The sequence below is a fragment of the Hipposideros armiger genome, unplaced genomic scaffold, assembly GCF_001890085.2.
Source record: "Hipposideros armiger isolate ML-2016 unplaced genomic scaffold, ASM189008v1 scaffold_576, whole genome shotgun sequence".
Taxonomy (NCBI): Eukaryota; Metazoa; Chordata; class Mammalia; order Chiroptera; family Hipposideridae; genus Hipposideros; species Hipposideros armiger.
In genome coordinates, this window is record NW_017731926.1 from 1,074,263 (window position 1) to 1,087,253 (window position 12,991).

The 12,991-nt window shown below is 36.5% G+C and overlaps 1 protein-coding gene across 7 annotated transcripts in view; it reads left to right on the plus strand.

Moving 5' to 3' along the window:
• The window catches only part of WDFY3 (WD repeat and FYVE domain containing 3), a 240,176-nt gene that overhangs the window by 79,980 nt on the left and 147,205 nt on the right, over positions 1 to 12,991 (plus strand). For all 7 annotated transcript variants that reach the window (XM_019624066.1, XM_019624070.1, XM_019624068.1 and 4 more), the window contains exon 3: positions 6,234 to 6,357. In XM_019624066.1, the coding sequence (XP_019479611.1) occupies positions 6,234 to 6,357 (124 nt within the window). The remainder of the gene's footprint in view (positions 1 to 6,233; positions 6,358 to 12,991) is intronic.

Genomic DNA, 12,991 nt, shown 5'->3' on the forward strand with positions numbered 1-12,991 from the left:
CCCAATGCCCACCCCACTACCCCCACGGCTAGGATCTGCCCTCCTCCTCCCGCTCCAGCCCCTTCCTTCTCTCCACAGCCCCGGCACCGCCCAATGCTCCGCCTCCCCAATGCATCGCTGCCTCCAGTCCAGGTGCCTCCCCTCACCCCCAGCACACCGCTCCTCCAGCGCGCGCGCGCCCGCGCACACACAGACACACACTCACCCCCCCACACACCCCCACACCCCGGGTTCCAGCTTCCAGGCGCCCCTCTCCGCCCCCAGCACTGGTGTGTGTGTGTGTGTACACACACACACACACACACACACACACACACACACACACATATATATATATATGTATGTGTATATATGATATTCACTGGATGTGTATATATGATATTCACTGGATTATTATGAACAAACTGAAAATGTCTTTAAGTAAGCCATTACATATATTAAATCTTGAAGTTTTGACATATATATCATACCATATTTATTTAATGTTTGACCATTTATACATGAACATTCTCCCTAGTAAGAAATACCTTTGATAAATGAATAGCTCAGTATGGCTATAGAGTTCCTAACCATGAATGCTAAAAATGAATTGTACTGTTCATTTTTGAGACTTTGCTTGATTCGTGCTGACAAATACTCCATATTACTACTGTTAGACATGGGCATCTATCTGCAGAATCATTTTTAAAGTGTGCTCAGTAGTGGTATTTCCATGTGTGATTTTTGCCTTTAAGAGACACAGGTTGAGAAATGCCATGTGTTGAGTCCTTTTTCTGGGCCAGATCTCGTGCTGCGTTCTTCAGCTGCCACCTGTGGTCTTCAGCAAGGAGACTGCTGCTATCTTCCCTCTCACAGATTCTCTCACACTGCAAGATGATGGTGGCATCTGAGAATAGCTGAATGATATTTACCCAGCATCCTTAAAAATAATTCAACTTTAGTCCCAGTCACAAATGCTCACAGAGAAAACACTTGGTTTAAACTTTCAAAATGAATAGCATTTTAGTCATCTAAAAATCATCTGTCACTGTTAATTACCTTGGTATATGTTATACTTTATTGTGTATTTTAAAATATAATCTTTGCTAACTAGATCTTTTGAATTTACTTCTAATTTATATTAGAAGTATCTGAGTTGAAAACAGTGTCTTTCTTTATCCTTTACAAGTGACCTTTACTTTTTAAATTGTTGACTTTAAAGAACGATACTGAGTTTAAAACCAAATGAGAGACAAATCAGGAGACAGACAGATGAACTATTCACATATATGCAGCTTTATATTTACATACATATAACTTCATTACTTATTGCATAATACCAATGCAGTTGCTACTGGAGACTGCAGCTTAGGGCTGTGCCACAAAGCACTCGCTAAATTCAACCCTGAAATGGCTATCTTTACCTCCCAGTCATTGGCAGAAATGGACAGGTGCAAGCCACACCCAGAGCCGATGAGAGTTCCTGTCCTCATGAGGCAGGCATGTCTCAAAAGGAGAGGAAGGAGAGAAAGTAACCGAGTTAGGAATTCTCGTTTTCTTTGCCCCTAAGTTGGTGGTCCTTAGAAACAAGAAGAATATAAGATAAGTGTTTCCCTAATTATGTATATTAATTGATAAGAAATTTAACTCATTTATAATATGAAATAACACAATTACATCTTCATAGTAATATTGAAAAGTCTGTTTTATATAGCAAATTATTCAAGGACTAATGGTGGTCAGTACTGTGTAACTTTAGATATTATATATATTTAGGAAACAAAAGACACCATTTTAGAAAATGGTAAAAAATCCAACCTCTGTTTTATTAGTCATATTTAATACATTTCTGTTGAGTGGCTTCATCAACAAATGTATATTGAGCCTCTATGCATGTCATTTGATAACACCATTAATTTGTTCTCCTTTAGTATGCCAAAAAATATTTAGTTGAGGAGGTAACAGGAAATTTTTTGAAATTTATTTAGATGCATATTAAAAACAACCCTTCTAAAAACTAACCATGCTATTCATCCCTTTAAAGTGAACACTGCCAAGTTACAGTGATAAGGTTCATGCGAAGTTTAATTGAGACAGTATGGTACTGAGTGATTAAGAGCACAGCTTAGAATCAGACAGTTTTAAATTCTATCTATACCACCTCCTGGCTTAAGTTGTTTAACTTCTCCAACCCTTAATTCTTTTATCTGTAAAACGGGGATACTGTATAGGATTTTATGAGATTTAAATGACATTACATGTCAAGTATTTGAATAGTGCTAGGCACATTATAAATGATCATTACATGGTAATTATTTTTATTAAATTTGCTAGAAGGCATGTCTGTTCTTCAGTACTGTTTTTATTTTCATCTGAGTTATGAATATCACATATCTAGTATGGAAGCATCCATTCTGAGTTGTAATTACCTACCAGTCTCTTGTTCAGCTCTCTCCCTTGACAAATGAAAAAACTTAAGAACTAAAAAACTTGACCAGTAGTCCCTACGGTGAGGAGAACCCAAGCCTCCTGACTCCCAGCTCCATTCTGTGTGGCACATGCTTGAGTACACAATTATTGAAGCATTGTGTATTTTTAAGAAATACCACTACTTGTGGAAAGTGGTGAATACATATCTACTATTTTTAGATTTAATTGTTGAAGTCAATCACAAAAAAAACTCTTTCCTTTGCTACCTTACATATTTAGTATTATCTAAAATGTCAGATTCATGTTTTAGTCCCTGTACCACTCCAACCTTATCTTGTATCATTTCCCGTCTTGTTCAAAACATTCCAGCTTCACCAGCCTTTCAATTCCTCAGCTACCCTAGTTTCATGTCTGCTTTGGGGTCTTAACACAGCTCTTCTCACTGCCCAGTACCCTCTTTTCTTGGCTCTTTAAATTATGACTTCTTCTCATCATTCAGTATCATCCTTTGCATCAGTGTTACCTCAGAGAGACCTTTTCTGATAACCTTCTCCCCACTCCAGGCACTCCCTGTCGGTTGCCTTGTGTATGTCCTTTATAACACATCACTATCGAGCAGTATTTTATTTTTAAATTAACTTGTTTAATCTTTGTTTCCTGTATGAAAATGGGAACTCCATGAGCTCAGGAGTCGTATTTGCTTTATTTATCTTTGTATTCGTGACTCCAAATATTGCCTCGCATATATAGGAGATCAATAAATATTTATGAGTGAATAAATGATAGAGTGAATCAATCAGTAGTGTTGGATCACTAGACCAAAAATTGTTTATGTCACTTCAGATTAGCAAATAGTTTTTTCTCCCTAATATTGATTTTGGGTTGTTTGATTCAAGCAAGACTCTTTTGAAAAAATTTCCTGGGCCGGCCGAGTGGCGCAATGGTTAAGAGCTGGCTTGGGACACCAGAAGGCCCAATGGGAGTAGAGGATGGAAACAGTACATGTAGAGGATGTTCGTTTTTTAATCCTTGAAATAATGGGCTGAGAAGATGGCAGGAGGAGATGGCGAGTAAGGACACGAGGAGAGGTGCGGGAAGGTTTAAAGGGGCTGTTTTGGAAATGGGAGAGTACAGTGCGGTAACAGTCATTGATTTTTATTGGAACCAGTTCTGAAAGGCTGTTTTTTTGTTTTGTTTTGTTTATGTACTAGGACTATTGAGTAGTTTGAGGTAATTTCCTTCTCTCAGACTGTAAACGTTTATGAAGGTGATGATAATGTTTAGAATGGTTAGGGCAATTATTCTCAGCTATTAACATAAATTAATAAGTAATTTCCTACATATGTATTTCATCAGTTAGCCTTCCACAGTCAATTCAAATGAGTCTTAAACTAGAAGAATCATATTAATGAAAAAGATACTTGTTTTTTTTTAAAGTAGATTTGAGATGCTTTAATGATTATTCTCTATTTCTTATACTTTTTTACTTAGTTCTCCTGTGTTCTAAGTTGTCATAAGTCTCATTATTAAATTCTTTCAAGTCAAAAGTATTTTAATTGGCTGATTAAAAACACATATATATGTATTGCCTTATATCTTTAATAGAATGAGTGATGTAAATATCATAAAGGTTCAGTCAACTCTTAACTAATGTAATGAATTGATAAGAAGTTNAAAAAAATCTAAAAAAAAAAAAAAGTCCTTATGGAAAAAAAGCAGTAAATATCAAGATTGGTGTGAAAAGTTAGTTGCATTCTTAACAGTGTATTATTCACCCAGCATGAAGGCTGCTTGAATAACTATGTCCGTATACCTTCTATAATAAAAAATGATCTATTTATTTTATGAAGTTGTCTTAATAACTCTAAGGACTAAAATGGCTCTTAGTAATTCTTAGGAGGAAAATGTACATTAATATATTCTGAGTAAGAGGAATATTTACCTACTTTAAATCTATGTCAGCTTAACGAAAGGCCTAATAATTGCCTGAGCAAAAGATACAATTGTTTTAGTTGAGGTCGAGTGGCTACTCAAGCATGTGTCATTGTTAGGCTTCTCAATTTCTAATCTACAATTTGTTAAAGAATGTGGGTCTTATTTAACAGGTGACACAGCATGTAACATTTATCAAAATGTTAGCCGACTTACTGAGGAGTTTTTAAAAAGTGGAGTTTGTTCTTTGAGATAATTTAAAATTACTCCTGTGTCAAGTTAGTGAATAGACGTAGATACCTGGAGAAAATACACCCCGTAGATTTGATTTATTGTTCTTTTGGTACTTTCAGCTCAGTTTGAAGGAGGTTATAAGAAAGAGTATTTACTGTAAGAATGTAGGAAACATTTCTATTACAAGGATGCTATATTGTAAATTATATCCTTTTATTAAGATCTTCGGAAGAAAAATTTTTTTATAGTATGAAGAATAGAGGTACTTTCATTAATATATAGTTTTCTTACCTAAGGAGATTGGGAGCCATATAGTTGACTAAGTTTTTGCTTTTGTCTATTTAAGCCAAAATTCATGAAACATGGCAAATATAGAGGTCTTTTGGTCTTAGATTTGTATTTAACCTTTTTTTCCAGTCCATTCCCCAGTCTTGGTGTTTTATTTGCTTGTTTTTGTCTTCTTTCTTACTTTAGTTTATAGTCTCATGTTACAGTTTATGTGTCCGTCAGTACTACCTAAACGTTCTCTAGAATTGGTTGTGGGGGCAGGCGGCATATAAATGAACAACCATATTTAGGGAACATCCGTAAAAAGGCAGGGTACAGCTTGGTGGGGAAAGCAAAAATGAGTAAGACGTGTTTCTTCCCTATTACCGTAATGACATATGAACGGTAATAAGAATACAAAACACTGTGCAATTACTGTTACGATAGAGAGCTATCATGATACTTTTAGAAGACACAGAATTTCCTTTTAGCTATAAAGAACACATTTTAAAACAATATTTCAGGATACATCCAGTTATATAGTCATTGCAGCACCATTTCTTTCCCTATGACAGTCCATCCACCCAGGTTTCATTTTCTTATTCTCTTTGCTGAATCCACACTGATTTGTCTTGAAGAATCATGTATTCTAAAATTCATTTGTCTTAGATAAAATTTTTTTTGTAAAAAAAAACAAGTGTATTTCATGACCCAAATACCACTCCTGGAGTTGAGAAACAAACAAACAAAATTAGTTCAGAAGGAAGTGTTTTCTTTGAATAACGGAAACAAGAAACATCCTTTCAAAAATGTGACTTAATCCAAGCTGGAAGATTTAGACATATTGAGATGGGGGAAGATTCATGACCCTCTCATTCATTTTCTTTATTCTAGTCTTTTCCCTAACAGCCTTGTTTTGGGGATTATTGTGGTTAGAATTTAGAAATTCTGAGGTATAAGATGAGATTAGTGATTTCTATATTCAGCCTAGGACTTAACAACAGTAGGTAAGTCCCTGCTTTTCACCATCTGGTATTCGTACCATCAAAAAAAATCTTACCACTATTCTCTACATTCTTAATTTAGATTGTTTCAGAGAAACGTTATATTTTCTAAAGTAGATTGACTCAAATTCTATAGATAACTACTCTTCAGCTCTTAGATGTCATTTATTTAATAATTCATTCAACAAATTAACAAGTATAAGGAAATGTGGCTAGATGTGATTTATTGAAAGAATTGTGTTTTAAACATATTATTCAGAGCCAAAGTAACTGGAAGTGTGCTTTTTACACTTGATTTTCAAGTCATACCACATTTTGAAATAAATGTTCAGAATAAAAGGAAAAAGTTGACAGTGCTTCATTAAAATTGTTTTTTCTCATCCACAGGTTTTTGGAAATGCACCGCCAAATACAATGACAGAAAAATTTTCTGATCTTCTGCAGTTCACAACACAAGTCTCACGACTGATGGTGACAGAAATTCGAAGGAGAGCATCAAACAAATCCACAGGTATTTTTACAGAAACCAGCAAAAGCTGATTTATTGGAATGGATAGTTTAGTTAAAGTGCTATTAAAATTAAATAGAAAGTTGACTTGATTCTAGGCATGTGGATCTCAATTACCAGTCCCATTCCCATTCTTACAGTCACAGTCTTTTCTTGGTTTCAACCTTTTCTCAAGTACAGTGGTTCCGTCAAGGCTACTTTCCTTGGCCCACTGCCCCGGCCCCCAGCCCTTTTAACAACACTCTGTTCCTTCTGCACAGAATCCAAATTCTTAGCATGATATTTAAGGCAAACCCACGATCTGGCCATATGTCTATGTGTGGTTTTTTAATTTTATTTCTTTTAGGTGCATCTCTCTTTCCTCTCTCTCTCCCTCTCTCTCCCCCTCTCTCTCTCCCTCTCTCTCCCCCTCTCTCCCTCCCTCCCTTCCTCCCTTCCTTCCTTCCTTCCTTCCTTCCAACTAACCCAAGCTGCTTGTAGTCCCAAACATGTCTGTGCTCTCATTTCTTTCTTATGGTGCTTCACCTAGTAAGGAGAATCTTTTCCCATCTCAATATGTCTGAATCTTCCCAGCTTGGATTAAGTCACACCTATTTGATGGAATGTTTTTTGCTTCCCATATTCAAAGAAGACACATTCTTCTGAACTACTTTTTGTTTCTTGACTCGATGAGTGGTATTTGTGTCTTTATCTTCCTATTAGACCATAAACTCTCTAGGGGTCTTTATATAACCTACAATCTTTACAATGCTTTATATATACATTGGGCCTTTTATGAATGCTGCCTGAATATTATTCTTATTCATAATTAGATAATTTTAAACTTTATAAAGTATCTTTCAGTTTACTCAAGATTAAAATAAGTTTTCTTGATTTTAATTACCATTAGTCATTTTTTAAATTAGCAATAAGTTTGAGGGATTTTATCTTAATTTTGTTTAATTTTATTTTTCTGGTTTGTAATGGTTGTTTGAGGATAACTTTCTTATTGAAGCATTAGACTGAGAAATGGGTGATATAAGTTCTGTTTCTAATATCTCTGAAAATCAGTTATCTTTTCAGCCCATCAGGTTATTATTTTTTTACTAGTAGAGTAATACTTTTGTTTTTTAATCTTATTTTTAAATGTATTTTTATTAAAATTCGTGTAGGCACGTAGTTTTCAGGGTCAAATAGTTAAAAAGTTTATTGAAAACAGCATCTTTCTTTCACCGTCTTGGTTCATCCCCATTTCTCATTCCTGAGAGGTGATCACTTTTGAACACTTTTAACTTTTTTTGATATTTGCCTCTTGTGTGTCTAAATAACATTTACACTGTGTGCCCTTGATTTCTCACATTTTGGTACTATCTTCTGACTTTTCACCAGAGAAAATGACACTTTTATTCCCTTGAGCTCATTACCACTACCCTGCAGACAATGCTTCATATCCCCTCCAGTATTGCTCTCTCATAATTTGATTAGGTCAATATTCATTATATTGTATGAAAACACTATTCTAAGATGAGCCATACTTGATGCAATGAGCACTTTTCTTGAAAACTTCTCCCTGCCTCCATCAGAGTTAATAATTGCCTTTTTTTTTTACTAGTTTTGTACATTTTTATTACCCATTCATCCCGTTCCCCTGCTTTTTTGAACCTCTCCTCCATATGACATCAGATATTCTATCAGTTTTGCTGCAAACAGCTCTTCCAGAACCTTCTATGTAGCCTGTTTTAATCTGTAGTAGCTTCGCTGTAATCCAGCTGCACAGCTGTCATTTTTACATCTCCACTCACGTCATCCTGGGATGCCTTTCCACTTGAAGATAGAGCCTCTGTTTCCTGAACCTCATGTCATCTTTTTCTCAAATTAACTTCCTCCCTTTTAGTAAAGCATCTTTTCCAGCAGCTTTCTGAGAAAGGATGCAGGGTAAAGTTATCATTTTTGGTTTGTTTGTTTTTTTAAGAAAATCCCATGAGTGAAAAATTTGTTTGACTATTGCTGTGTGAGAAGGGTTCCTTCGTTTCACCAAGGTGCCTTTAGGCTGACAGCCTGTCAGGTACCAGAGTTTGACACAAATCCTATCATGTTATATAGCAGGGTTCGCTGCAGAAAGGGGAAGCATAAAACCAGGGATCAACAAGGGAGAAGAAGGCACAGCTCCACCACCCTCATTACCACACAGAGAGTGTGCTGGGGAGAGTTCCCCCAACCCCATTCCTGAAGTACAGCCATGAACGCCATCTCATCATGAAGAAACACACCAATTGTTTGTGATCTTGATCCGGGCTCCTGGAGTACTTGTTGGATGTTTATACGAGTTGTTTGAGAATGCTAGCTGTTTAGCCCCAGGAGACTCTGGGGCCAGGGGAAGTTCCAGGCCCTCCTACCAGAAAGTGGAAGCTACTGGTGTCATGGAAAGTTGAGCTTGGGTGCCGCGCCTCTGGGGACGTGGTCAGTGTGGGAGAGGAGCTTAGCTGGGTCCTTCTCCAGGCAGCCCAGGGTGAGCTCTCAGGGTCATTTTGGAAAATCCTGTAGCTTGCGTTACATTTGTCCTTCTTTTTAATGGGTATCAAATCCTAGGTTGGAAATCATTTTATCTTAGAATTTAAAAATCATTTCTTCATCATATTCTAGATTCCTATATTGCTGTGGAGAAATCTGAAGCTACCTAGATTCTTGATTCTTTCTCTTGGCCTGTTGTTTTTGTTTGTTTGTTTGTTTGTTTGTTTGTTTTTCTATAGTAGCATTTAGAATCCTCTCTTTGGCCCTGCATGTTATGAATTTCTTGATAACACGCCTTGCAGTAGACCCATAGTTATACATTACGCTGAGTACTGATTGGACCCTTTTTAATCTGGGGATTTATATCCTTTAATTTGGGGAAAATTTCATGTGTTGTTTATATAGTAATATCTTCCCCTCCATTTTTTCTCTCTAGTCAGATGTACCCCTGACACTCTCTTTGTCATTTTCTTATCTTCATCTTTTATTTTCTATCTTTGTTTTTTTACTGTACTTGCTAAGAGAGCTCTTCAGTTTTACCTCCCACCCCTTCTATGGAGGTTTTTTCATTTGTGACACTGTAATTTTAATTTCTAAGAGGTTTTTGTTAATGTTTTTGTTTTCCTTTTTTTTTTTTTTCATGAATTCTCTTAGCTTTCTGAGGTTTTGGGTTTTGTTTTCCTTTCGGATTTTCATCTCTCTACATCGTCTGTTTCTTTCAAATTGCCACTTTTGTTAATTTTTGTCTCTGTCTTTTATGTTAGAGAATGTCCTCACATGTCTCATCCTTGGCCATCTGTTCCTGTGTAAGAATGGATAGAAAGCTGCTGTGTAGCTTTGTAATTGTGGGTGGAGCTTGCAACTCTGGGCTTCAGCCCAAGGTGATCTTGCTGGGCCATTTTGTCGGCCGTCTTTCCCTGGCTAGGCAGAGAGTCCCTAGAGAAGGATGTCTAGTCTTTACCTGGATCACACAGGTCTGACTTTGAACACTTTGGAAGCCAAGGAGGAGAGAGGTCTGAGGACCCTCAGCATTCAGTACATGAGCTTCTACTTTAGCTCCATGAGCCCTCAGCTGTGCCTGGTTGTGGCATTATCTTCCCGCCTCCCACTCCCAATCCAAACGCTGCCTCTTACTCTTTGCAGTGAATAAATTCCATTGTAGTGCCCACATTGGAGTGGGGATCTGGGGGTCTAGTTACTCTTAAATGTACCTAGTGCCACCAATTCCTGAGCCTCTTGGAGGGTTCTTTTGTAGTGTAGTTGCTTTTCCTGCACTTGCTTCAAGTTAAGATTCTAGAATTTACTAAATCAGTTACCACTAACCACTGTGCTGTTTTAGTATCCAAAATTTTGTCGCTTTCATCTTCCCTATTCTCTTTGTCCTTATGGGTTTATGCTTTTAAAAAAATTCTTTTACAACCATTTTAGTGGGTATGCTAGTCTGCTTGGGTTGCCATAACAAAATACCATAGACTAGTGGCTTAAACAACAGACGTTTTTCTTCACAGTTCTGGAGGCTGAAAGTCTAAGGTCATAGTGCCAGCTTGATTGGTTTTTCTGGAGATCTCTTTTGCTGGCTTGCAGATGGCACCTTCTCTGTGTGGCCTCACCTGGAGGTCAGGAAGGGAGAGCTGTGGTGCCTCTTCTACGGGCACTAATGCCATCATGAGGGCCCCGCCCTCATGAACTCATCTAAACCTAATTATCTTCCAAAGGCTCCATCTCCAAATACCATTACATTAGGAGTTAGGGCTTCGATATATGAATTCTGGGAGACACAATTCATTCCATAGCAGTGAGGTTTCAGGAGAGAGCAGAAATAAATGCATGTGTTCAACCTTCCATCTTTAACTGGAGCCCATTATGGAGTCTTTGGAGTGACAGCCATTAAATATTTTTAGATTGACGACAGAATCCCTTATTCAGAAACAGTACATTCTATGACTTGATGTATAGATTTTTTTTTTAATTTTTTGTTTTTATTGGGGAACAGTGTGTTTTTCCAGGACCTATCAGCTCCAAGTCGAGTAGTTGTTTCAATCTAGTTGTGGAGGGTGCAGCTCAGTAGCCCATGCGGGGATCGAACCAGCAACCTTGGTGTTATGAACATTGCGCTCTAACCACGTGAGCTAACCGGCCGCCCCTTGATGTATGGATTTTAAGGTGACATGGTTCTAATTATATTTGCAGCCCTTGAAGCAAGTCCATTGAAAGGTGATAAGATAGTTTAAGGTAACTTTCCTGCCCCTGCCTTCTCCACCCAGAATTGGATTGCATTCTTTTTTATCTTTCCTGATTTCAGTTACTCCTGTAGAAGTGATAAGTTGGCCTTAAATGTAAGCTTTAAGTTGGTCTTAAATGTAAGATTTGTGTGTTTTATACCTTTTGAACTGTTTTAAATAAGGGAAATTTTGTTGTCACAAGTTGACACTTATCATTGCATTTTCTTTCTTGAATGATATTCCTAGATTAGAAAAAAAAATCCCAAGCTTTATTTATACACGCTTCTCCGTTGTTTTTGTAAATACCTAATCTGCATGTTCGTAAAAAAATCTTTTCTGTATTGAAGATTTATTTTCCCAAATCCCTTTATAATTTTATATCCATAGGATAATTTTTTAGAAATAATGAAAGGTATCTTAAGTGAAGTAGAGGATGTATCATTGTTAATTGCAATAATTGTTATACAAATTTTTTTTAAGATATTACTTTGAAATAATTATAGGCTCATAGGAATTTACAAATACAGTACGTAGAGCCCCCTTGCCCGTCACCCCCTTTTCTCCATTGATGACATCTTATTTTCCAGGTATTTTTAAGATATATTTTTTTCATAATATATAATTCCATGTAATTTGTAGTTTTAAACTTTTGAAATTTATTGATTTCAGAATCCAGGAGATTCAGTTCCATTTGTGTAAGTTTTATCTCCACAAGAGAAGCATTTCCTAATCACCCTATGTCAAATAGGTCTTTTCTCCTCTATCTCCACACCAGTTAGTATACTTCCACTCAGTATTCAAGAAAGTATCCACCTTGAATACTTCCTTAGGGCTTTGTCATCATCTGAAAATATCTTGTGTATTTACTTATTTAATTTTATTGTCTATTGTATTCACCCCTCTAGCACGTAGAAGAATGCTTGTCACAGATTAGGTGCTCAGTAAATTTTTACTGCCTTTGACATAAGATTCCACCCCCCCCCTGCTTTTTTTAATACCTTATCAGTTGGAGCAGTGTTAGAAAAGCCACCCTTACTGATGTTTAAGAGACAAAAAACATTATTTTGGAGTATCTCTTCAGTCAGGCTTAAAGAACCCTGACTATGGAAATCCTTGTTCTCTTATTTTGTTTTTAGTCTTGAACTTTGGAGGTTTCTTTTGGCCGTGTGATTATTAAAAATAGTTTCATGGAGATTTAAAAAAATCTTTTATAGTAAAAATTTCTAGATTTTTAAGGATGTAGGTACATCCTGAATCATCTTACTCTTTCATATCCCATCGTTCCTTTGATTGATCGATCAATTTTTTCTGTGGCAAAAAACTCATAACATGATATCTACCCTCTTAACAAATTTTTAAGTCTACAGGACAGCCAACTGTAAGCACAGTACTGTACAGCAGATTTCTAGAACTTGATCATCTTGCATAACTGTACCTTTGTACTCATTGATCAGCAACTCCCCATTTCTTCTTTCTCTCAACCCTTGGCAACCACCGTTCTACTTTCTGCTTCTATGAATTTGGCTACTTTCAAAACTTCACATAACCTTTTATGTTACAGGAAGTTCTCATTGACAGTGATTGTTATAATTTACATGCACATAATTTTTCTCCAAAAAAAGAAGGTGAAATGAGCTCTCCTATTCATTTGAAAGATGGTTATATTTGTTTTGCATCAGGACAAGATTTTTTTTCCGGGACGCCTCTGACTTTGGTGTGCAATACTTGTTATTTCGTTTGTTATCTAATCACTACTCACATATCAAGTTTTTTCTATCACATCACTTCTAACATGGATTGTGGATATCTTAGTAGGAACCCTGCTTATTTGCAATTCTGTCTATCTGTTCAATCTAAGGGAAGTTAGGAAAAGTGGAAAGTTTTAGGGAATATCCGTATATAAAATGGATACATGGACTGATTTG